Source organism: Stenella coeruleoalba (assembly GCF_951394435.1).
Source record: "Stenella coeruleoalba genome assembly, chromosome: 20".
In the NCBI taxonomy this organism is placed as follows: domain Eukaryota; kingdom Metazoa; phylum Chordata; class Mammalia; order Artiodactyla; family Delphinidae; genus Stenella; species Stenella coeruleoalba.
The window spans coordinates 18,101,050-18,123,983 of NC_137166.1; the positions used below are offsets into that span (position 1 = coordinate 18,101,050).

General features: G+C 47.5%; 1 protein-coding gene across 11 annotated transcripts in view; it reads right to left on the reverse strand.

The window, feature by feature from the left end:
• The window catches only part of CDH3 (cadherin 3), a 136,232-nt gene that overhangs the window by 26,195 nt on the left and 87,103 nt on the right, over window positions 1-22,934 (reverse strand). For 8 of the 11 annotated variants that reach the window (XM_079908488.1, XM_079908486.1, XM_079908489.1 and 5 more), the window contains 14 exons: window positions 18,659-18,741; window positions 17,318-17,443; window positions 16,932-17,087; window positions 16,705-16,849; window positions 15,283-15,449; window positions 14,501-14,629; window positions 13,397-13,582; window positions 11,702-11,943; window positions 11,174-11,319; window positions 10,156-10,380; window positions 6,811-7,017; window positions 4,818-4,948; window positions 4,302-4,448; window positions 1,538-2,671 (listed from right to left, as the gene is read on the reverse strand). In XM_079908488.1, the coding sequence (XP_079764614.1) occupies window positions 2,462-2,671; window positions 4,302-4,448; window positions 4,818-4,948; window positions 6,811-7,017; window positions 10,156-10,380; window positions 11,174-11,319; window positions 11,702-11,943; window positions 13,397-13,582; window positions 14,501-14,629; window positions 15,283-15,449; window positions 16,705-16,849; window positions 16,932-17,087; window positions 17,318-17,443; window positions 18,659-18,741 (2,300 nt within the window). In that variant the 3' untranslated portion in view covers window positions 1,538-2,461. Of the gene's footprint in view, window positions 1-1,537; window positions 2,672-4,301; window positions 4,449-4,817; window positions 4,949-6,810; window positions 7,018-10,155; window positions 10,381-11,173; window positions 11,320-11,701; window positions 11,944-13,396; window positions 13,583-14,500; window positions 14,630-15,282; window positions 15,450-16,704; window positions 16,850-16,931; window positions 17,088-17,317; window positions 17,444-18,658; window positions 18,742-22,934 lie in introns of those variants that run through there. The other 3 variants (XR_013825375.1, XR_013825376.1, XM_079908485.1) reach the window with 1 other exon arrangement.

Below are 22,934 nucleotides of genomic sequence, written 5' to 3' on the forward strand. Positions count from 1 at the left end.
CCATTGGTATGGGCCACACTGGTTATTTACAGTCAGCACTCACTCAGTGGTTAGCACTGGAGACCTACCAGCTGCAAATAGTTTGACTTATTATTATAGGCCCTAAAGACCAGAGTCCATTTTTCAGATGAGACGCAGGTCCCGAGTGAGAGAGTGACATAACATCCAGCCCTGTCGCACAGCCCAGGCTCGTTCCTTCCAAGTCACTCAGGGGCTGGTGGCGGGTTCCATCACCAAGGGAATCCAGATCCACCCGCAGAGACGAGGCTTGGCTAGGAAAGGCTGCTTTTGCTCCTCCGCTCCCTCCAAAAATCTCAGGGGAGGAAGGTCAGCCTGCACAGTGGCTCCTTGGTTTTATTATTAGTCTCAGCTGAAGATAGGGTTTCAGGCTTTATTCAGGCTTCTCAGAGAGGCATTTAAGATAAGGGGCAGCAGGTGTTTGCTGGCTGAGACACCTAATCCTCCCCGCACAACCTTAGCAGCAGTAGCAGCAGGGCCCTGGTAGAGGGGAAGCTGAGGCTGCGGGAGCCAGATGCTGCAGCTTGAGGGAGAGGCAGGAGGTGCTGTGACCGTGGGCTCAGGTGCTACGGACCAAGGAGCTTTCTTAGCAGACTCAGTTCCCTTTAAACTTCCCCATCCAGGGCCTGAGGCTTCAGGACACCCACGGCCTCACGCTTCAGAGCCTTGGTCTTAAACTCACGGGTGCATCAGAATCACCTGGAAGGCTTGTTAGACAAGATTGCAGGGTCCTGCTTGCAGAGTTTCTGATTCGGCAGGCGATGCCGACGCTGCTGGCCCAGGAACCGCGCTTGGAGTACCATTGCTTTAAAGAATCAGTCACTCCTGCAGGAAGGACACATTGATTTCAACTTCAGCGACATTTTCAGCTTCACTTCGGATTCTTTTCTTCTGGTTCATTGCAAAGACAAATTTAAAACTTCGCTTTAACAAAGACACACATGGTATCCCTGCTGCCTCTTCATCCTTATTCCTGCATCTGTGCCCTGGTGTTGTCAGGAATGTTCCAATTTCATTGACATCCTGGGTGAGTTCTCTAATTTTCTGTCTGGCTTGATTTTGATGATGATCAGGCATCATTTAAAAAAAACACAATGAGGCCATTCTTTAAAGGAGGAAGATCCCCTCAGAGGGTGACTGTGAGGATTTGTTTAGAGGAAGTAATTGAAGTTAAGGGCTGTTTGGGTCTAAAAAGTACTGAATAAATGGTAGCTGTTACCAATGAACACAGAGAGCGCTTACCATGTGCCAGATGTTAATTCACTTAATCTCCATGAAAACTCCCCATTTTATACATGAAAAATCTGAGGCAGGTAGAGGTTAAGGGACTTGCTGGGAAGGAGCGGAGCCAGATTCTCCCCAATCCCTGCCTTTCGACACAGAGCCCACAGAACAGGAGAGGAAATCTTCACGTACTGCACCACGTATGTGTGCAGCCACTGGTCCAGAAAAGACATCGCCTGCAGCCCTGGTGCCGCTAAGCCCAGGGGTAAGCAAGTTAACGGTTCTCACACAGAGTTAGCAGTTCTGAATCTGTAGGGAGGACAGCAGAAGGTTTGCCCCTACCTGGGCCTGTCAACAGATCCTGAGCTTCCTCTACCATCAGGAGGAAGCTGGGGGGAAGCCCGCAGGGCTAAAAGCATTTTCTCCCCCTTGCACAACTCTCAAAGTTCTCGAAAACCACTGAATTGTACAATTTAAATGGGTAAATGATATGGTGTGTGAATTATACGTCAATAAACTGCTATTAAAAAAAAAGTTCACTCCCCTGGCACCTCTGGGAAAAGTTCCTTTAATAAAAAAGTTCTAGTACATTTACAGCATTGTCATCACCCTTCCTCTACAGCACTCGATAGGGAAAGTAAAAAATAAAGGACCACCTAAACACGCTCGGTATAAAAACGCAGTAATCCATTCAAACAGGAGGCCTCGGGGTCCAGACATCAGAGAGAAATGCAACGCGTGAGGGCACATGAGCCAGGCAGCTCTGGCCTGGGCTTCTGGAGGACCCCAGGGGCGGCTGAGGACCTGGTTCTAACTTTTTGAAAATAGCATTAAAAGAAAAAAAAATCCAGATTGCAATAAGAGGCCTCTTTCTAAGGAGGAGGGTCCATTCCAGAGAGAACGTCAACATGGGGGAGTCAGAGTCAGTCCAGGCCCGGTACACAGGGCTGAGCATCTTACGGCAGGGGAGAGACTCCCGGAAATTCAGCAGCCCTGGCCGAGGCTAAGAGGTTTTCACTGTTGAAATCAAACTGCCCGGGTCCCTCCATGCTGAAAGGCTTAGAAACCTGCCCCTTTAACGTCACGCCTCTTCCCTCCAAGTTGCTAAGGCTACTTCTCAACAAGCTTCGAAGTCCCTGGCCGAGGTGGGGACGGAGACCCCTTGGAGATGCAGCTGCGGGCCTGGTGTTTAGGCCCCCGGCGCTGCAGGCAGGGAGGCCTAGTCATCCTGGCCCCCGCCATACATGTCTGCCAGCTTCTTGAAGCGGCTGCCCCATTCATTCAGATAGTCGTAGTCTTGGTCCTGGTCGGAAGCAGAGGAGGTGAGCGAACTCAGGGAGGCGGCATCGGAGCCGCTGCCCTCATAGTCGAACACCAACAGGGAGTCATAGGGTGGGGCCGTGGGGTCCGTGTTGGCCGCCTTCAGGTTCTGGGGGACAGAGAGCAGGGGGTTAGGAGCTGCGGGATCAGACACCTGGCAGCTGTGAGAGCCCCGGCAAGTTAACTGAGCCTGCATTTCTCCATCTGCGAAGCCAGCTCTCCCCTCCTTTAAGGTTTTGAAGGTTGAAAATGAAATAATGCACATAAATCCTCAGCACAGGGCCCAGCCTGGAGCGAGCGCTCAGTGTGACAGGCCAGCAGTTCAGGGTGGGGGCTCTGAAATCAGACTGCACACACGATGTGTAAACTTAACCTCTCCGTGCCATTTTTTCCCCCCTCATCTCTAAAATGGGAAGACTTCTTATAGTTTTAGAGGAATAAATGAATATACGTAAATATAAAAGCACTTATTAGCATAGTACCTGGCATATAGTGGAACACTATTTCCTCATTTGTGAAATGAGGAAGACAACAGGTTTCCTACTCTGCAGAGTTGATGCAGGCAGGCATTAATTGAGACAGTATCTGCAAACTGTCCAACACAGATATTCCGGAAACTGTCTTCATCTAACTGGAGGGAAAATCTCCTGGTTATTTGGCTCCAAGGCAAAGTTGCCCAGAGCAACTTTCCCCAGCCACTTCTGTTTTTGCACAGGATTCTCAAATATGCTCAGGCTAAAGAACAGAGTCTGACCACCAGGCTATTTCTAGAAAGCAAGAAAGGTAAGAAGGGTTCAAGCCAAAGTGAGGTATCCTGACCACCCACTGAGCTCTGTGCCCACTGCTGCTTCCTTGAACTCCCCAAATCCATCCATCCTCCCCTCCTTCCTTCTTTCCTCCCTCCCCTCCCATCTCTCCCTCCTCCTCCCCTCCCTCGTATTAAAAACCTCCTTTAACTGACTGCTATCAAGGTACCAGGCTGTGCTAGGCTCATATCACTCATCTTCTATGTGCCTAGGTTGTGGTTCTCACAACCCTGGCTATATATCTGATTTCTTTGGGGAACTAAAAAACATCAGAGCCTAAAAAAAATGAATGTCTGGGTCCCAGGCACTGATATTTTTCAAAATTCCTCAGATAAATCAAATATGTGACCAGAATTGAGAATATCAGATACACTTAGCTATTAGCAACAGTAGCTATCATTACCTAATACATGTTAGGTACCAGGCCAGCGGTTCCCAAACTTAAATTATCTGGGAATCTTTAAAAGAATTCTGAAGCTCCAGTCACATCCGGATCAACTGAATCACAGTCTCAGGGGGTGAGTCAGAGGCTCCATGTTTGATGTTCCCTGTGCTAGCACGGTTCCAAGTGGTCCTGCATCCAACCCCTAAAGCACCCTAGGACAGAGGACACCAACTCTGCTCCAGACTGGAATCACCTGAGATCTTTAAAAATTCAAATCCAGGGAGTCTGGCTCCAGAGTTTTCTCCTGACAACCACTACATTTGCTGAATAAAAAAATAATTCCTAACCTATTCTTAACCACTCTGAAACTTAGGGTTTTACGGAAGAGGAACAGAAGCTCAGAAGTTACTCAAATATGCCAGAGGTCACACGGCAGGTTGGAGGTAGAGTCAGGATTTGAACCCAGAGCCAAGACCCCAAGCCCGTCTGTGCTCGTGCTGCTGATGCTTGAATAAAGGGCTGCCCTAGGATGGCCCCCCATGCCTCACCTCGATGATGAAGTTGCCAATTTCATCTGGGTTGGCTGGCCGTGGACGGTATGCGGGTGTGGGGATGAAGGTTGGCACCACATCGTTGCGGAGAACCAACTCAGGCCGGGCCTCCAGGCCCCGGTGGAGTTGGGTGATGTCATAGTCCTTCATGAAAGGGGAAGGTCATGGGATGGAGAAGGACCCTTCCACTCCCCCCGTTTACATTTCACCCTAGTTCCGTACCATTTGGATGTTCTGGTTCATGGGTAGGTCTTAGAAGACAGATAATGTCAGAGATCTCTGAAAGCCCTAGTTTCCAAACCCCCTCCTCCCCAGTTAAGCACAGGTTCAAGGTCAAGGTGGCTGGGGCCAAAGAGACTAGAGCCATGGACCAGACACCCTCTCAGAAGACAGATGCTTCAGACCAGGGTCTGGTTGACGCAGCTGACATGGTTAATTGGTTGACCCAACCATCCCTGCCAGTGGCTGTGGGGGCCATCCACCTCCCGACCCCCAGACCCCCCAGTGCCCCACCTGGTCCTCCTCGCCACCCCCCTCTTCGCCGTAGTAGAAGACGTTGTCACGGGTGTCGTCTTCTGGGAGCAGAAGGGGCTCCTTGATCTTCCGTTTCTTTCTCACCAAAAACAGGAGCACCAGCAGGAGGACTGCAAGAGATGGGGAGTGTGAATATTCACCCCCCAGCAACCACACGGCTGGCCAGGACCCACAAACCCCCAGAGCCCCATCTAATTCTAGACCCCTCTATTCAGTTGCCAGAGCTTAACACACTTCAGTGGCCCCCTTGCACCTAGGAAAATCCCTGACTCCCATCAAGCCTACAGGACTGGCCCCTGCCTGTCTCCAAGCCTCCCTGCCACCCAAGTCTAGTCACATTGGCCTCCTCGGGGTTCCTCAAATATACCCAGCAGTCTCCCACTTCAGAACCTTCAACCAGGCTCGTGCCTCACCTGGAACACTCTCTATGCCTATGCATGGCTCTCACCCTTGAGCTCTCAGCTTAAAATCACCTCTTCCTACTGGCATTCTGACTCCATTCCCCCACCTGTAATTCTGTATCATTTTACTGTCAGTCTTCCCATATTGGTGGTACTGGTCCTTAAGGAAACCCTCCTTTGTGGGGATGGGAATCTCCCAGCAGATGTTGCTTTTCAACATGACTCTTTTTCAGTCACTAGGTGTCCTCTAATAACCACAGACTTTAAGTTAAAAGCAAGACAGTGTGGGCTTCCCTGGTGGTGCAGTGGTTGTGGGTCCGCCTGCTGATGCAGGGGACACGGGTTCATGCCCCGGTCCGGGAAGATCCCACATGCTGCGGAGCGGCTGGGCCCATGAGCCATGGCCACTGGGCCTGCGCGTCTGGAGCCTGTGCTCCGCAACGGGAGAGGCCACAGCAGTGAGAGGCCCGTGTACCGCAAAAAAAAAAAAAAAAGCAAGACAGTGCAACTTTGATATAACGCAGTAATGTGAACTTAGGTGCAAATGCTATTTTGGCATTTTAAGAGAGGGACTAGGTTTTAGTAATATGGTTTGAAAGGCTGACAGTCTATTTGGACACAGTGGGGACTGGCCAGCTAGTGCCTAGTTGCTCGCCTTACCCCCAGTTAATCCCATATGAGGAGGGTACCCCCTGGCCCTCTCTATGGCTGTTTAATGTAAGAGGGTAGAGCCACTGTTTAGCTTTATCCCTTTTTTTGCCTGCCGGTGGAACCACTGTCTCCCTCTGGCCAGACAAAACTGACCTAGCCTTCTTTGGGAGCCCATGGGTTCTCACCTCCTTACCCAACTTTTTTTTAATCCATAGCAACACCTATTTCTCTGCCAGATTATTTGTCGTCTGCTCGCTGCACTGGAAAGTAAGCTCCATGAAGGCAGGGACTGGTCTGTTTTGTTAAGAGTTGTACCCTCAGCGCCTAACAGTGCTTGCTACACAGTATGATGACTAACTAAAGCTTGCTCTTGTATTCATATGTGATTGAATGCATGTTTTCTGTGTAAGGACAATTCAGAGAGTGAAAAAAGCAAATGTGATAGGTTCTACCTTTAGAGCAAAGAAATTAGTTTTTAACTAAACATTTCTGCTCACTAGACCAATGGCTCTCAAGCTCTAACATGCATCAGAATCCCCTGAAGGGCTTGTTAAAACACAGATTACCGGGTCTTACCCCTAAGCTTCTGAATCAGTAGGTCAGGAGTGGGCCAGAGAATTAGCCTTTCTAACAAATTCCTGGTGATGCTAACGCTGTTGGTTGGAGACCACGACTTCAGAACCACCGCTCTAGCCACTAGATGATCTGACAGCAGGGTCGAGTCTGCTCCCCAATGCATCCCCAAAGCCTGGCACCTTCCAGAACCTCCATAAACATCTATGGATTGAATGACACTCTGGGAATTAAGAGTTTAAGGAACAGTTGCACAATGTTGGTGGCCCCTTAGTCCGTGAAGTTCAGGGTAGAATCAGGTCTTCTAACTATCCTGTCCTCAGAAGGGGAAGGGTGCCGGCACTCACACAGCAGAGCCAGGACAGCACCCAGGATGGGGAGGAGGAAACTCCCCTTCCAGCGTTCGGGGCAGGTCTCCACATGGCCGTGGCAGTCGCACACGGTGGCCCTGATCACCGTCAGCTGTTCCTTGTTGCCGTGGTCGGACAGAGAAAGGTGCACGTCGTATGTGTCTTGCTTCAGGAACTTCTTCAGGAACAAGGCCACTGTGTCTCCTGGAGTGGACAGATAATTATTCATCTCAGGAGACCACAAATGGTGGGAACTGAGCACACCATGACGGAGGTTTGAGGAGGCAGCCTCTGCATCTGGGCAACAGGAAGCAATATCCCCAAAGCACATTATACCAAGTGTTAAAAACTGATATTCGGCCAAAGCCAAATTTACCACTGTGGAAAGGATTATTTGGATAGAAGAATAAATTCATCACTTTATTTAAAATGAATCAATAATCACAGCATTTTTTAAATACGATGTTTTTAAAAAGTCATGGCATGTAGAGCCAATAATTTCTCAGTACCATTAGCTGCTAGATTATTCCTTGCCGCAAAACAAACAAACATTGTTCTTCCTAAAAGACAGCTAACCCAATCTTTTAATATTTACATTAACTGGCCACCTGCTTTCCTATTTGAAAATTCACTACCATTTATTATTGCAGCATTTTGCTCTTGCAATAGTAAATATAATGTTTACACCTCAACTGTATGATAGAATTTCAGTATCCGAAACACGGATATTCTGAGTGAGCATCAATTATTAATAAATCCAAAATGCATATGACTTGGTGATGTAACTGATGTTGTTAAGCAGAGAGGGTGCTAACCTGTGTTATCCCAGCATTAGTGACTGCACACAAGTTCAGAGATGCTGGCAGTGAGGCTGCAATGGGCACTGTGCTAACCAGCCTTCAAAGGCCCGGGGTGGGCAGCAGGCAGCCACAGAGCAGAAGCCAAGCCTCAGTGCGGCCTGCACGACGGGTACCACTCTGGGGAGGGTGTGCAGCACTCCTGGAGTGGGGAGGGGGGCTGTGTTTGCAGGTGAGAAATACAGAGTCAGAGGCCTCTCTGAAGAAAGGCCTTTCGTTTAGACCCAAGTTTCTCAAAGAGGGCACTATTAGCTTGGATGGAACTATTCTTCATCATGAGGAACCTTCCCGAGCATTCAAGTCCTCACCACTAAATGTCAGTAGTGTCCCCCCATCACTGGGACATTCAAAACCAACCCCACGTTTCTAGCCCACCCACCTTCAGGCTTGCTGGCCTATTTCAGCAGTGACCTCAAGCCATTTTCAGTTCAAAGGCTCTGCATGCTTGCTGGGACCCTCTTAGTTAAAAGGCCAGAAGGGAGAATTCACCCTGTTGCCATTCGGCAGTGGCAGGCAGAGAGAGTTCTGTAGGCTGAATGTTTGGTCTACCAAGTGGAGAGGCTAACATGGGGTATTTCACCCAAACATCCCTCCTGCTATCCTGTTCCCACGCTGGAGGGCTGAGTTCTCAGCTGATGATGGTGCTGGTGGTGGTGTCAGTGACTAAACTGACACTTACTATGTGCCAAGCCCAACTCTGATATCCACCCGAACTTTAAGAGGCAGGTTCTGTTATCCTCATTTTACAAATGCAGACATTGAAGCTTAGGGAGGTCAAGTAAGCAGCCCAAGGTCACACAGGTGTAGAGTTTGGATTAACTCCTCTGACAAAAAAACACAGTCAGATAGAACAACTAAGTCAAAACCAAGAACCGGGTATCAATGCTAGTATCAGGTGTTGGCACCACTGAGCTTTGGGCCTAATGCTCACACTTGACAGAGTCAGATCTGTGATTGTTTGGGAAACAGTGGTGGTGAAGATGGCCACTGACGTCTACCGAGCACTGATATACCAGACAAGATGCCTTTCAGGCACTCATTTAATCTTCACAGTGATTGTATGGAGGTAGGTACTATCATGGCAGCATTCTACAAGTAGGGAAACTGCAGAACAGTGAGGTTCAGTAACTTGCCCACAGCCACGAACCTCGTAAATGGAAGGGCTGGATCTTGAACCAAGGCATTCTGGCTCCAGAGTCTACGCTCTGTAAACGATACAGTCAGGGCGGGGGAAAATTGGCTTCTAGGCCACAAGGTGGTGACAGGAGACCAACTTGGGTTCCCTCAAGGAAAGGTGCTGGATAAACATCCCCAAATCACGGGAATCATAAAAATGAGACAAGATGTGTGTCTGAAGCAGGTCTCCCCAGTCCTTTCTGGGCGGGGCTCAGCAGCAGTAATAGGTACCAGGCATTTTGTTACTTCGGGGCAGAACCTGAATGTTCTGGCTCCCCATTCCCCTCCTGGGGGACTCTAGCCCCAAGAGGAAGAGGAAGATGCTTTAAACCAGAGTGAGCAGGGTTTCTCCAGGGGCCTTACTGGCACTTGGGCCTGGATGCCTCTTTCTCACACACCTGGGTCCTTGCCCACTTGATGCCAGCAAGTCCCTTCTCCGGTCCTGTGACAACTGAAAAACCACTCAAGGCTGAGGAGCTCCAGGGGGATGGGAAAGAGGAAGGACAGGGAGGTGGCTGGGAGCAGGGATGTGGGGGTGAGGGACCCCAGCTTCAATTTCTGCTCCACTGCTTATCCACACTGTGCCCTTGGGCACACTATTTAGCCTCTCTGAGCCTCATTCTCATCTGTAAATAGGGATAAAAATACTGATCACAGAGGATGGTAGAAATATTAAATATGGAAAAGTACAAAAAGCATCTTGCATATCGCCAGGGTTTGATAAATGGTAAGCTGCAAAGCATCCTGGTATGGCAGACTGCCTGCATTCCAATCCTGGGGCCGTCATTTTCTAACCATAATGCCCTTGGCAATATATTTAAGCTTCTGTAAGCCTTGGTTTCCCCATCTGTAAAATGGGTGCACATGCATGTATGTGTGAGATAACAGTACCTTCTTTACAGGGTTGTTGTGAGGTTTAAGTAGCCGAATCTACTTAAAGCACACAGAGCACACAGCAAGCATAGCACACAGCACATAGCACACAGCACCTAGCACACAGCAAGCATGCTCAGGCATGTTAGCTGTTATCCCCATGCTGGAGTTCTGACTCCCTCATTATGTGAGAGTGAGAAAGGCACATCCCATGTCTCTGGGCCTGTTTTTCCAATTGTACAGGCAGGTGGTTGAGCTAGAACGGTGTTTAAGGGCTCCTGTGGAATTCCAAAGGCTTACACTAAGTTAATAAGCAGCATTTAACTGACATTCTTGAGGAGACTGGTAATTCGGTGACCCACAAGACACTGGGGCAAGAAGGTGTGTCGGGTCTTGGTAGGGGGCAGACACCCATCTGCCACCACCACTCAGTTACCTTTCTCATTGACCTCTGCCGTCCAGTAGATGTCCGAGTCGTGTGTGAGCCGGGCCCGGAAAGGGGAGGTGTGGGGGGACAGGTCCTTGTCTGTGATGTTCAGCACCTGAGGCAAAGGGCTTTGGTTGCAGATGGTGATCTGACGGGGCTCAGGGACCGGGCCATGGTCGTTGACATCCATCAGTGTTAGCAGGAGGGTCCCCGTGCCAGTGGTGGGAGGGCTCCCTGTTTGTAATCACACACATGATCTCTTTTCAGCATGTGCCCTTGGTTGGGTTGATGAATCAATGTTAAGCTCTCCCAGGACCTACCCAATCAGCCTCAGGAGGGTCCTATTTACTATCTAACTGTAACCTTTCAAGAGCCTCTGAACACTAGCTTCATTATAGATCAAACCAGTGATGACAAATGCATGGCAAACATACCATCATTCTCATTTTGTGTCCATGGCAGACATTACTAACTGATCACAGCACAGTTGCAGCCACTTCATCCAGACAGCCACTACCAATCTATTACAAAGAGAAACCTATTGGCCACCTCAGGGTTGATGCAGTGTTTGCTGATCAGCTTCAGGGAAGTTTTGCTTCCCAGCCCTGCAGTAACCTCTCGCCTGCCTCCAGGCCTTGGTTCAGTATGTGTCAAATAGAGATGGTAATTACATCATCACCCCCAATCCTGTCATGGTGTGACATCACTAATCAATCATGACACTTTCCAGGCAGCCCTTTTCAATCATTCATAAGGGGAAACCAACAGGCCAATTCAGGGCTCAGTGAACCACAAACTTAGGCTGAAAGGAGTCTTCAGGATACTTCCTAACTCCTGGGTCTTAGGGAACTTGAAACCAGCCAACCCTAGGACCACCCTTTAAAAGACCCCTCTGAGAGACCCCTTTGACCTCCCAGCTAGGATTGCTGACACCGCTTCCCCACACCACACTCTGTCTGTGGAGGGAACATGCGGTGTCCTTGGCTCCAAAGGTGCTCATGTGGAGGGGCTGGGAGGAAGCTCTCACCATCATCCGTGGCCAAGACCATGACTTCGTAGATGTTGGTCCTCACAAACTGCTCATCCTCACGGTCCAAGACCCCTGCAGCAGTGACCTGCCCACTGTCTGGGTCCATTGCTAGCCACCCTGCTGGGTCTCTCAGGATGTGGTAGCTGGAGCAGAAAAGTTGAGAAGAATCACACTCAGAATACTTAGAGTTCTGGAGTCATCATTCAAAGCCTCCTCATGCCAACAGGCAGAGGGTTTCATAGGACTCAGGGCTCCTAAGCAGGATTACGTGGAAAATGCATCTCACCCCCAAATGGGAGCCTGAGCAGAAGGTGGGGTCCCAGCAGGGACATATGAGAGGGAGCAGGAATACCTGTCCTGTGGACTTCAGCCACATGGAGGGTAGGAACGGAAGGCCCTGTACAGGGGTGACTTTCAAAATATTTAATAGTCTTTATGGCAATTAGAACAAACTCTGGCTATAATAAACAACCCATCCAACAGTACCCACGCATTTAGCTGAATTTAAGCCCAGCTCCTATGTACCTGATCTTCTGACTCCCGTTGTCGGGGTCCCGCGCGGTGTAGGTGCAGACAGGCTCGCCGATGGAGATGCCCTCCTGGACCTCGATGACTTTGGAGGGTGGGACGAACACAGGCGGCTCATTCACATCCTCCACGTGGACCACTATGGTGGCCGTGGAGGTTGGGAGCTTCACCACAAAGGGAGCCTCGTTGATCACTTCAATGTACAGGTTGTGCTGGTTTTTGGCCTCGAAATCCAAGCCCTGGGACAGAACAGGAAGGAGGACCTGAGCTGCCATTTTGTGAGGAGGCCCCATGCAGTGCTGTGATGCCAGAAGGGCCCACAATGGGGGGCTGGAGGCTCCCACCAGCAACAATACTGCCCCTTCCCTACCCCACAGAGCCTCCTGCATTTCCTGAGTGGACATTCAGTGGGGCCTCTCAGACCACCACCCCAAAGGCAACTATAGTAGTAAGCCCTAAGCCCAGAACTGGTTCCCTATGGGGTGATGACACCCCCTAGGGGGTGTTGTAGAAACTTGGAGGAAGCATTTCTAGGTGTCCTAATGACTGGGGATGCCACTGGCATTTACAGGCTGGGGCAGGGACACAAAGAACTGTCCCATATCCCATGTGACTTGCCAATATCACCATGGACACTCATGTATTTATGGGTGTGATGTTCTGTTTATATTTATAGTCTAGAACATGTTTTACATACAAACCGAGTTTTTGGTGTGGTTTTAATTTATACTGAATTTTCCAGGAATGCAACTTCTGAGGGGAGCTTGTAATTTGATTTGTTCACGTCTTTCCCAAAGTTGTTTATTTGCTGTTCTGGAAAAACATCAATACCACTCGTGATATGAGTCACTAGAGTGACATATAGTATCTACTACATCTAGACGATGTGCAAGAAACTAACCGCTTCATTATGTTTTCTAGTGTACTTGTGCCCAAAGGTTTACATATGGAAATATTTTATTATCAGTAACTTTTCCTGTAAAATTCTCTTTTATTTTACAGTTAGAGCATTCCATTTTTCTAGAAATTATGTAAGTTAGAGAAGTTATATTATAAATGAAATTCATTTCACAGTGTGAAAGGGGTGTTACAAAGTTTTGGTTGCAAGGAGGGGACAGCCTTTAAAGTATTATATAAAGCCCCACTTCTCAAACTGGGCCGTTCTTCATAATAAACCAGGAGGTAAAAGAAATCAAAGAAAGATTGGACCCATCTTCTTGAAGCATCCATTTTATTAAAAGACTTTTTGAGAGGCAAGGGTATGCCTAACTACTAAGTAATTTAAAACATTTTACTATCCAAACACCTAGACACCTAGATGTGAATTATGGATTGAATGCAAAATTAGCAAGAATTCCAATAAAACAGAGACTCTCTGTGTAAGACTGATTGGGAGCAGCCACTGGACACTGGGATCTGGGAGGGGGGGGCCCCACTGATCTGCCTCAATTAGATCAGCAACTCTGTTTTATGAATGTTTTATGAACTGGGTCCCTGGGTAAGGTTTAGTTTGAACAAAGGAATTCCCCAACCCAAGAGGAATGGGAGAGTGTTGCAAGCCACTGGCCTGGTACACTCCCTGGTGAGTGGTCCAAGGTATGTCTCCCAAGGCAGGTGGTACCCCCTAGTCCTGGAGGCTGCAGACCTGACTGTCCCAGGTGTGGCCCTTGTACAAAACCCAAACCGACTCACCTTCTTGGTTGTCAGGATACCCTGGTTGCTCTCAGGGTGGGTGGTGATGGTAAAATGGTCCCCGTTGTCACCTTCCACGATGCGGTAGGTAGCCTGCCATGCCGGTGAGTTGGGGGCATCCAGATCGGTCACTGTCAGCCTCTGCAGCTCGTGGCCCACTGCGTTCTCAGGCACATGGGCCTCATACTGTCAGCGTGGGAAGCACAGCACAGTCAGAGCGGAGAGACTGACCACCTTGAGAGGCTGTTCCACTCTTCACTGGCTGTGAATCCTCCATCCAACTCCAGGGGCGCCCCATGCCGCTCACCCCTTCCTGGACCGCCCAACCCACTTATTGGGGTTTCAAGGCATGCATGGATGCAGAACATCCCAAGAGTCAGCCTCACAGCTGCTGGGACAGAGCACGGCAATCTTGGGCCTGCTTTCCCTACACCCAGGGGCCTGGCGCTCCAGGAATCTCACTGATCTGGGTGCCCAAGGCCTCACCATTGAGTAGTCACCTATATCTAGCTGAGATCAGAAAGGCATAAGGAAGGTGGCAAGAAGGGCTAGGTGTCTGATTGCTCTGGGGCACTGACCAGGAACTTTTTGGAAATTCTGGAACAGGTGGCAAAGATGGGGAAATCAGCTGTTGAGAACAAATTTTTAATCAGGCCTAAACAATGTTTAGCCATCAGAGTTACCTACAGGTGGAAGGGGGTGGGTGTCGCCTCGACTGTCACTGAGTCCTCTGTCACGTGAGGTGTACAAGCATTCACTGGGGGAATGTGGGCAGGTATAGGTGTGAGGCAAATTAGGACTTTCCATATCAACAAAGATTTTCATATTGAGCACTTGTGTACCTGGGATTGTGTTAAGAACTGTACATAGATTATTTCATTTAAAACTCAGAAAAGTGCAGTAGGAGACAATGGAGCATCATCTCCATTTCACAGATTAGGAAATAGGGCACAGAGAGGTTAGGTAGTTCACCTCAGGTCACAAAGCTCACAAGTGCTGGGACTGGGACTTGAAGCAATGTAGGCTGGTTCTGGAGTTTCATCAGAAAGGAGAAACTTAGTCCTTCATCATCTGACGAGGGAAGAAGGAAGGAAGGGGCATTACCTGCTGGGGCTCAAACACAGGAGCATTGTCATTGGCATCGAGGATTTCCACTATGGCCATAGCCGTGGTGCTGGAGCCGTCCCCGTTCATGTCCGTAGCCTGGATGGTCAGTGTGTACTCAGGGACTCTCTGGGGAGAAAAGGAGAGTGGAAGTGGAAGGCCACTGCGCGTTGGGCACAGCCTTGGGTGTACGCGGAGGGAAGCGGAATGTTCCTCCCTCTAAGTGTTCTCTTGATTCCTGACCCACTGCTTGCCCACTGCAGAAAGGACCAGAAGCAAAGGGTGGAGGGGGAGGGGAACTGTGGATCCAAACGGTTCTCCTGGGCCTCTCGTGGGATGAAGCCTGGGCATTGCTTCCTGACCCTGGGCGGATGCAGAATGGGAGCTTTGAGTGTGGATTTGGGCAAAGGTATTAATTAGGGAACAGGAGGCAACTCTAATATCCATGGAGCTAACTCTGCTTTGTGGCACACACGGGACAAATCTGGGCAATGTGCGTGCTAAGTGAGCCATGCCGAGAGGAAATGAGAAAACCTGCAGAAGGTATTAAACGTCTGTGTTTTACAGCTGCCTCCTCAGCCTTAACGAGATGGTTTGGCAACGTGCCACTGGCCCGAGGGAGCTGCAGGACATCAATGTGGGACACAGCAGCAGCCATTCCCAGCTGACTTGGGTCCCCACTGCTCTGCCCTGGGCTTTGGGGGCAGAGGCTTCCGCTCTGAGCGTCAGACCCCAGCCTGGGCTAGCCTGGGCAGGCAGCACCTTCCCGAAGGGCCACTTACCTCCCGGTCCAGGCCACTGGAGACGACGCTGATGGTGCCTGTGCTCCGGTGGACCGTGAACATGAGGTCCTTTGGCTCTTGACTGTGGATGGAATAAGCAACCACCCCATTGTAGGTGTTGATGGCATCGTCCTCATCCGTGGCTGTCACCTGCATCACAGAAGTGCCTGGAGGGGAGAAGCGCTGATGAGTGTGCAACCTTCCCTTCCAGCTCCGATTCCAGCCTTGCCCACTTCTGGAACTCCGAGAGGCTCCACCCTGCTCGCTGGCTTGGCCCCATGTTCCACTCGTGGCAGAGACTGCTAATTGGTGCCCATTTCCCATTCTCCCCTTCCTTCTTAGAAACATAATCCTCATAATCATTCTAGGCTGAGCACAAGCCCACCGGGAACCAAAACTATTTCGCTTCTTGCAGCTAGCTGTGGCCACGAGACTGAAATCTGACGGATGGGATATACAGCTTTGGGGGAAGCGTTTTTCTGAGTTAAGGGGCTTATTCTTCCCACCCCTTCCCTCCTTCCGGATATAATGGCCAGAGCTCCAGCAGCAACCATGAGGTAATCTTGGGAATAAAGCCAAAACAGCAGAGCAACGAGAGGGAAGGAGCCTAGTTCCCCCACACGTTAAAGCACCATTCCAGCCTGGCTTGACCACCTCTAGGCTTCCTCAATACAAAGGGGGAAAAGGTTCCATATTGTTGAAGGTACCGTTTTTCTTCCGGAAATGTCTATTACTGGCAACCTAACCAACTCACATTTCTCTGTAATTCTCCACAACTCAGAGACAAAGGGAGAGGAGGAGCCCTCCTCACCAGCACTGTCTTTGAGGTCATTAATGTCACCTGTTTCTCTAGTCTTTTGCCAGCCCCTCTCATCCTCTTCCCCAGCCTGACAATTCATCTTCTGCTTTCTCTCACCCTTTGCCACCCTCCTTGCAGCTGCCATTTCCCCAAAGAACCTCATGTCAGGTGCTTCATATCACACAGCAGTAGGCATGTGTTATTTCTAATCTTCACAGCTCTTTACGGTTGATATTATCCCCATTTTCAGGAGTGAAGATTGAGGCTCAGAGGTCAAGACCTTGCCCAGGGTCACAGCAGATGACAGACAAAATCCAGATTCAAATGTAGGTCTCTGCAGCTCCAAACCTGCAGCTGGCTGATCATCTGAAGCTTCTGGGAAATTTTCAAATACACAGATTCTGGGGCTCTACTCCAGCATCATTCTTATTCAGGGGTCTTGGGATGGAGTGGGGGAATCTGGATTTTTAAGAAGATCCCAGGTAATCTGAGGCACAGCCCAGGAAATCAGGTATGAAGGGTTCTTCCAGCCTTTAAGAGTCTGGGCTGATTCCAGAAGTGGACCCAAGGCCAGGTCTGGGGCCAGCAGACCTCTATAGCTGTGCCCTCCCCAGTCCTCTTACCGGGTAGTACCCCTTCCAAGACGTTCCCTCTGAAGACATCCTGGGTGAACTTGGGCTTGTGGTCATTCTGGTCTGTTACAATGATGGAGATGTTCATGGGCTCTTCCACGGAGGCACCATTCTCCGACACAGCGTGGCCAAAGAGCTGTAGGTACACAGGCCTGGGGTCAGCCTGGCACTACCCTTCCTGGGGCCCTGCTTCTTGTTGGACGCTAAAGGTTACTTACCTCATACTCGGCAATTTTCTCCCGGTCCAGTGGTTTATTCAACAGCAACCAGCCCGTTTCCTTCTCTATGGTGAAGACACCCTCAGGGGGGCTGTCTGCCCCAGGCCCCGTGATGCTGTAGAAAATCTTGGTACCTCTGTCTTTATTAGATTTGAGCTGGAAGCAAAAGAAAATGGCAGCTGACAAAGTGACAAATATCTCATGAGTGTAGCAAAGAACCCTCTGTGGGCAGGGGTGGAGAGGCACTGCCTGATTAGAAATTGCTCCCATCAGAGAGTTTCCCTCTGCGGTCCCCAGGGCTCAGCAGCAAGAAACCTCATATTCAGGCCTTTGAATGAGAGTCCCTGAAGACACCAATGACTCCCAGGGAGAAGGCACAGTCATACCTGATGCAGCTTCTGGGGGAAGGGACCCTTGCCATTCTCAGGGACAAATATTGGCGGGACCACCCAATCTCTCTTGCGTCTTCGCAAGATACGTTTGGATGGGGAGATCTTCAATGCTTTCCTTTCCTGCAAGGAGAGAAGACCCCTTAACCCAGGTGTGCAAACAACTGGAACATACCCAACATCCTCTCATCTACAGGGGCTCATGGCAAGGACAGAGGCCCAGATGGGTTTACTGTAAAAGAAAACTTGGAAATAATCTAAGTGTTCACTTATAGAGAAGTCCCAATTAAATACACTATAATACATCCATCTAGTGGAAATTGTATACAGCTTTAAAAATGAGGGATGTCTCTCTGTGCTGGCATGGAAAGATCTTTGATATATATCCATACTTAAGTGAAAAAGAACAAGATATAGAACAGCTTAATGTAGTTTAGTATTCTATTTAACAAACACTTACATAGGGCTTAATATGTGCCAGGCACTGTTCCATCTTTTGTGTAAAAGGGTGGGAAAATAAGGCATATATTCACATCTGCTTATATACAGACAAAGTGTGGGGGATACTAGAAGCTTATAACGGTGGTTATCTGTGAGAAGGGGATAGGCAGTGTACTGATGTATTTTTCAGTGCAAAAAGAAGGTGCAGACATGTGAATAGTATGTTAGTTTTGCATAAAAGAGGACCGAAAAGTTTATTTTATACCTATATATAATATATATAAATATATTTAATATAAATATAGAACAAATACATAAATTAGAAGGAAAGAAACTGGTAACAGGTCTTCTCTTGGAGTGGTAGAGAGGGCATTAGACATAGGGGGAGAAAAAAGGGGAGGTTATTCATTCTAAAACTTTTTAATATTTAAAATTTTGAACCATGTGGATACATTAGCTGCTCAAAAAATTAAATTAGACAAAACAAAGAAATGTGGCCAAGAGCCTCAGGTCCATCTTCCCAAAGGTTCACGAGATTGGCAGTCCTGTGTTGGGATCACCTTCACTTGCGGTTTACCGGCATGATATGGGAAAGAAGGAAAGGGAGATGGGACAGGGAATTCAAGGGAGGAAGGGCACTGGGCCATTACTCACAAAGCAGCTCTGGGCCCCCCTTGCCTGACTCTGGTGCCCCCTACTGGGCAGCTGCAAGCACTACCCTGCTTAGATCGGTACCCACGCGCACAGCTATGGGCAACTGAGGTCTAACCCTGCGTCCTCTGCAGGGGTAACATGGCTCACAACAGCCACGGCAACCTCGGCCTCCTGGCCAGCAGCAAGCTGGGCATGCACGGAGAATGTCTTTCTTCTCTCCTGAAGGTGGACATGGTGTTTTACCTGGACTGTTTTGTTGTTCAGAACAGTGAAGTCATCATCAGTCAGCAGGGCCGACTCTTGCCCAGGGCAGTCCGTGAAAACCACTGTGGGGAAGGAAGGAAAAGAGTATTAGGAAGGAGGGGCTTCTGGAAGATACCCCATGGGAGCCAAGACCTGACAACAGCCCCCTGACTGGATCAAGGACTATTGCAAGCCACTGCAGAAGGAGACTTGGCTTACTTCCTCTGACCAGCAATGTGATTCCATATGAGTTTCAGATGGGCTTCTGAGTTTGGTCTCAAGAGGGAAGACCACTTCCTGGTTTGTGGGCCGAAGAACCAAAATCATAGATATTCAGCGACATTAGCCCCATGGAGTCTCACGAGACACAGAGTTGACCCAAGGTCACAGCTGGAGGCAGAAGATTTTAAGCATTTCCGAAGGCTATGAGTCTACATATGCGCTGTATGCATACTGCTACACCGTCACCCACACAGATCATTCTGGATAACCTCGGGTTGTTTCAGTCTGTCATGCTCCTTCTGAATCCTCCCTGCTTGGCCGCCCTTTAAACAAGCACTCTGAGTTAATAACTACCATTCGTTAATCCGGAGACTGGGCCCATTTCATCTTTACAACTATGCTGCCAAGTTAGGCATGAGCTCCTTTACAAAGATGAGAAAACTGAGGTTCAGAAGCCAGGTCAGCCTGACTCCAAGGCATACGCTAGAGAGTATTCACAACCAGTGTTCTTACCCACCCTTCCTTGTGGCCAAAGCATGGAGTCAGGAAACCTGCCAGGGGCTACAACTGGGCTCATCGGCAACATGCCCTGACCCAGGCGTTCCCATAACGCTGGCCCAGACACCAGCACTCATCAGTCTACTAGGCTGCAGCACAACAAGGACCAGAGGGACAGTGCTGTGCCATGGAAAGGTCAGCGTGAGCTCTGCCAACTGTCCTTTCCTGAAAAATTGTCCTTTAGTTTCAAATGATGACGACAATTGTTTTAAATAATCCTTCCCTAAAATAAGAAAGGATAACAGATGAGGGTTTTTAAACTACAAAAGTAATGTGACAGAAGGAAGAAGAACTACAATCCTGCAGCCTGTGGAACAAAAACCACATTCACAGAAAGACAGACAAGATGAAAAGGCAGAGGGCTATGTACCAGATGAAGGAACAAGATAAAACCCCAGAAAAACAACTAAATGAAGCGGAGATAGGCAACCTTCCAGAAAAAGAACTCAGAATAATGATAGTGAAGATGATCCAGGACCTCGGAAAAAGAATGGAGGCAAAGATCAAGAAGATGCAAGAAATGTTTAACAAAGACCTAGAATTAAATAACAAACAAACAGAGATGAACAATATAATAACTGAAATGAAAACTACACTAGAAGGAATCAATAGCAGAATAACTGAGGCAGAAGACGGATAAGTGACCTGGAAGATAGAATGGTGGAATTCACTGCTGTGGAACAGAATAAAGAAAAAAGAATGAAAAGAAATGAAGACAGCCTAAGAGACCTCTGGGACAACATTAAATACAACAACATTCACGTTATAGGGGTCCCAGAAGGAGAAGAGAGAGAGAAAGGACCAGAGAAAATATTTGAAGAGATTATAGTTGAAAATTTCCCTAACATGATAAAGGAAATAGTCACCCAAGTCCAGGAAGTGCAGAGAGTCCCATACAGGATAAACCCAAGGAGAAACACGCTGAGACGCATAGTAATCAAATTGGCAAAAATTAAAGACAAAGAAAAATTATTGAAAGCAGCAAGGGAAAAATGACAAATAACATACAAGGGAACTCCCATAAGGTTAACAGCTGATTTCTCAGCAGAAACTCTACAAGCCAGAAGGGAGTCACATGATATACTTAGTGATGAAAGGGAAGAAACTACAACCAAGATTACTCTTACCCGGCAAGGATCTCATTCAAATTCGATGGAGAAATCAAAAGCTTTACAGACAAGCAAAAGCTAAGAGAATTCAGCACCACCAAACCAGCTCTACAACAAACGCTAAAGGAACTTCTCTAAGTGGGAAACACAAGAGAAGAAAAGGACCTACAAAAACAAACCCAAAACAATTAAGAAAATGGTCATAGGAACATACATATCGATAATTACCTTAAACGTGAATGGATTTAATGCTCCAGTCAAAATACATGGGCTTGATGAATGGATACAAAAACAAGACCCATCTATATGCTGTCTACAAGAGACCCACTTCAGACCTAGGGACACATACAGACTGAAAGTGAGGGGATGGAAAAAGATATTCCATGCAAATGGAAATCAAAAGAAAGCTGGAGTAGCAATACTCATATCAGATAAAATAGACTTTAAAATAAAGAATGTTACAAGAGACAAGGAAGGACACTATGTGATGATCAAGGGACCAATCCAAGAAGAAGATATAACAATTATAAATATATATGCACCCAACATAGGAGCACCTCAATACATAAGGCAACTGCTAACAGCTATAAAAGAGAAAATCGACAGTAACACTTTAACACCTCACTTACAACAATGGACAGATCATCCAAAATGAAAATAAATAAGGAAACAGAAGCTTTAAATGACACAATAGACCAGACAGATTTCATTGACATTTATAGGACATTCCATCCCAAAACAGCAGATTACACTTTCTTCTCAAGTGCACATGGAACATTCTCCAGGATAGATCACATCTTGGTCACAAATCAAACCTCAGTAAATATAAGAAAATTGAAATCATATCAAGCATCTTTTCTGACCACAACGCTATGAGATTAGAAATGAATTACAGGGAAAAAAACGTAAAAAACACAAACACATGGAGGCTAAACAATACGTTACTAAATAACCAAGAGATCACTGAAGAAATCAAAGAGGAAATCAAAAAATACCTAGAGACAAATGACAATGAAAACATGACAATCCAAAACCTATGGGATGCAGCAAAAGCAGTTCTAAGAGGGAAGTTTATAGCTATACAAGCCTACCTCAAGAAACAAGAAAAATCTCAAATAAACAATCTAACCTTACACCTAAAGGAACCAGAGAAAGAAGAACAAACAAAACCCAAAGTTAGCAGGAGGAAAGAAATCATAAAGATCAGAGCAGAAATAAATGAAATAGAAACAAAGAAAACAATAGCAAAGATCAATAAAACTAAAAGCTGGTTCTTTGAGAAGATAAACAAACAAAAAGTAATGTGAACATGATGAAGTATTCAAACAGTATATAAGAGTGTAACATTAATAAAAAAAGAGTATAACATTAAAAAGTAGAATTCCAAACGATATCCAGACTATACAGTGAACTCCTAAAACTCAAGAACAACAAAAAACAAACAACCCAATTAAAAATAAGTAAATAAAAAGGCAAAGGAGTTGCAAAGACATTTCTTCAAATAAGGTATACAAAAGGCCAATAAGCATATGAAAAAATGCTCAATATCATTAGTCATTAGGGAAATACAAATCAAAATAACAATTAGATACCACTTCATACCTACTAGGGTGGCAAAAAAAAAAAAGTAAATAACGAGTGTTGGCAAGATGTAAAGACATGGGAACCCTCCTGCACTGGGAATGTGAAATGGTGCAGCCACTGTGAAAAACAGTTTGGTGGCTCCTCAGAAGGTAAACATAAAATTACCACATGATCCAGCAATTCTACTTTTAGGCGTATACCTAAAAGAACTGAAGTAGGATCTCAAACAGATACTTGTACACATATTTTCATAGTATCACTATTCACAATAGCCAAAAGATGGAAACAACACAAGTGTCCATCAAGAGATGACTAGATTGGGGCTTCCCTGGTGGCGCAGTGGTTGAGAGTCCGCCTGCTGATGCAGGGGACACGGGTTCGTGCCCCGGTCCGGGAAGATCCCACATGCCGCGGAGCGGTTGGGCCCGTGAGCCATGGCCGCTGAGCCTGCGCATCCGGAGCCTGTGCTCCACACGGGAGAGGTCACAACAGTGAGAGGCCCGTGCACCGCAAAAAAAAAAAAAAAAAAAAAAAGAGATGACTAGATAAACACAATGTGGTCTATACATACAATGGAATATTATTCAGTCTTTAAAAGGAATAAAGTTCTGACACATGCTGCAACATGGAAGAATCTTGAAAACATTATTCTAAGTAAAATAAGCTAGTCACAAAAGGGCAAATACTGCATGATTCCACTTACATGAGGTACCTAGAATCCTCAAATTAATAGACATAGAAAGTAGAATAGAAGTTACCAGGGGCTGGAGAGAGAGGGGAATGGGTAGTTATTGTTTAATGGG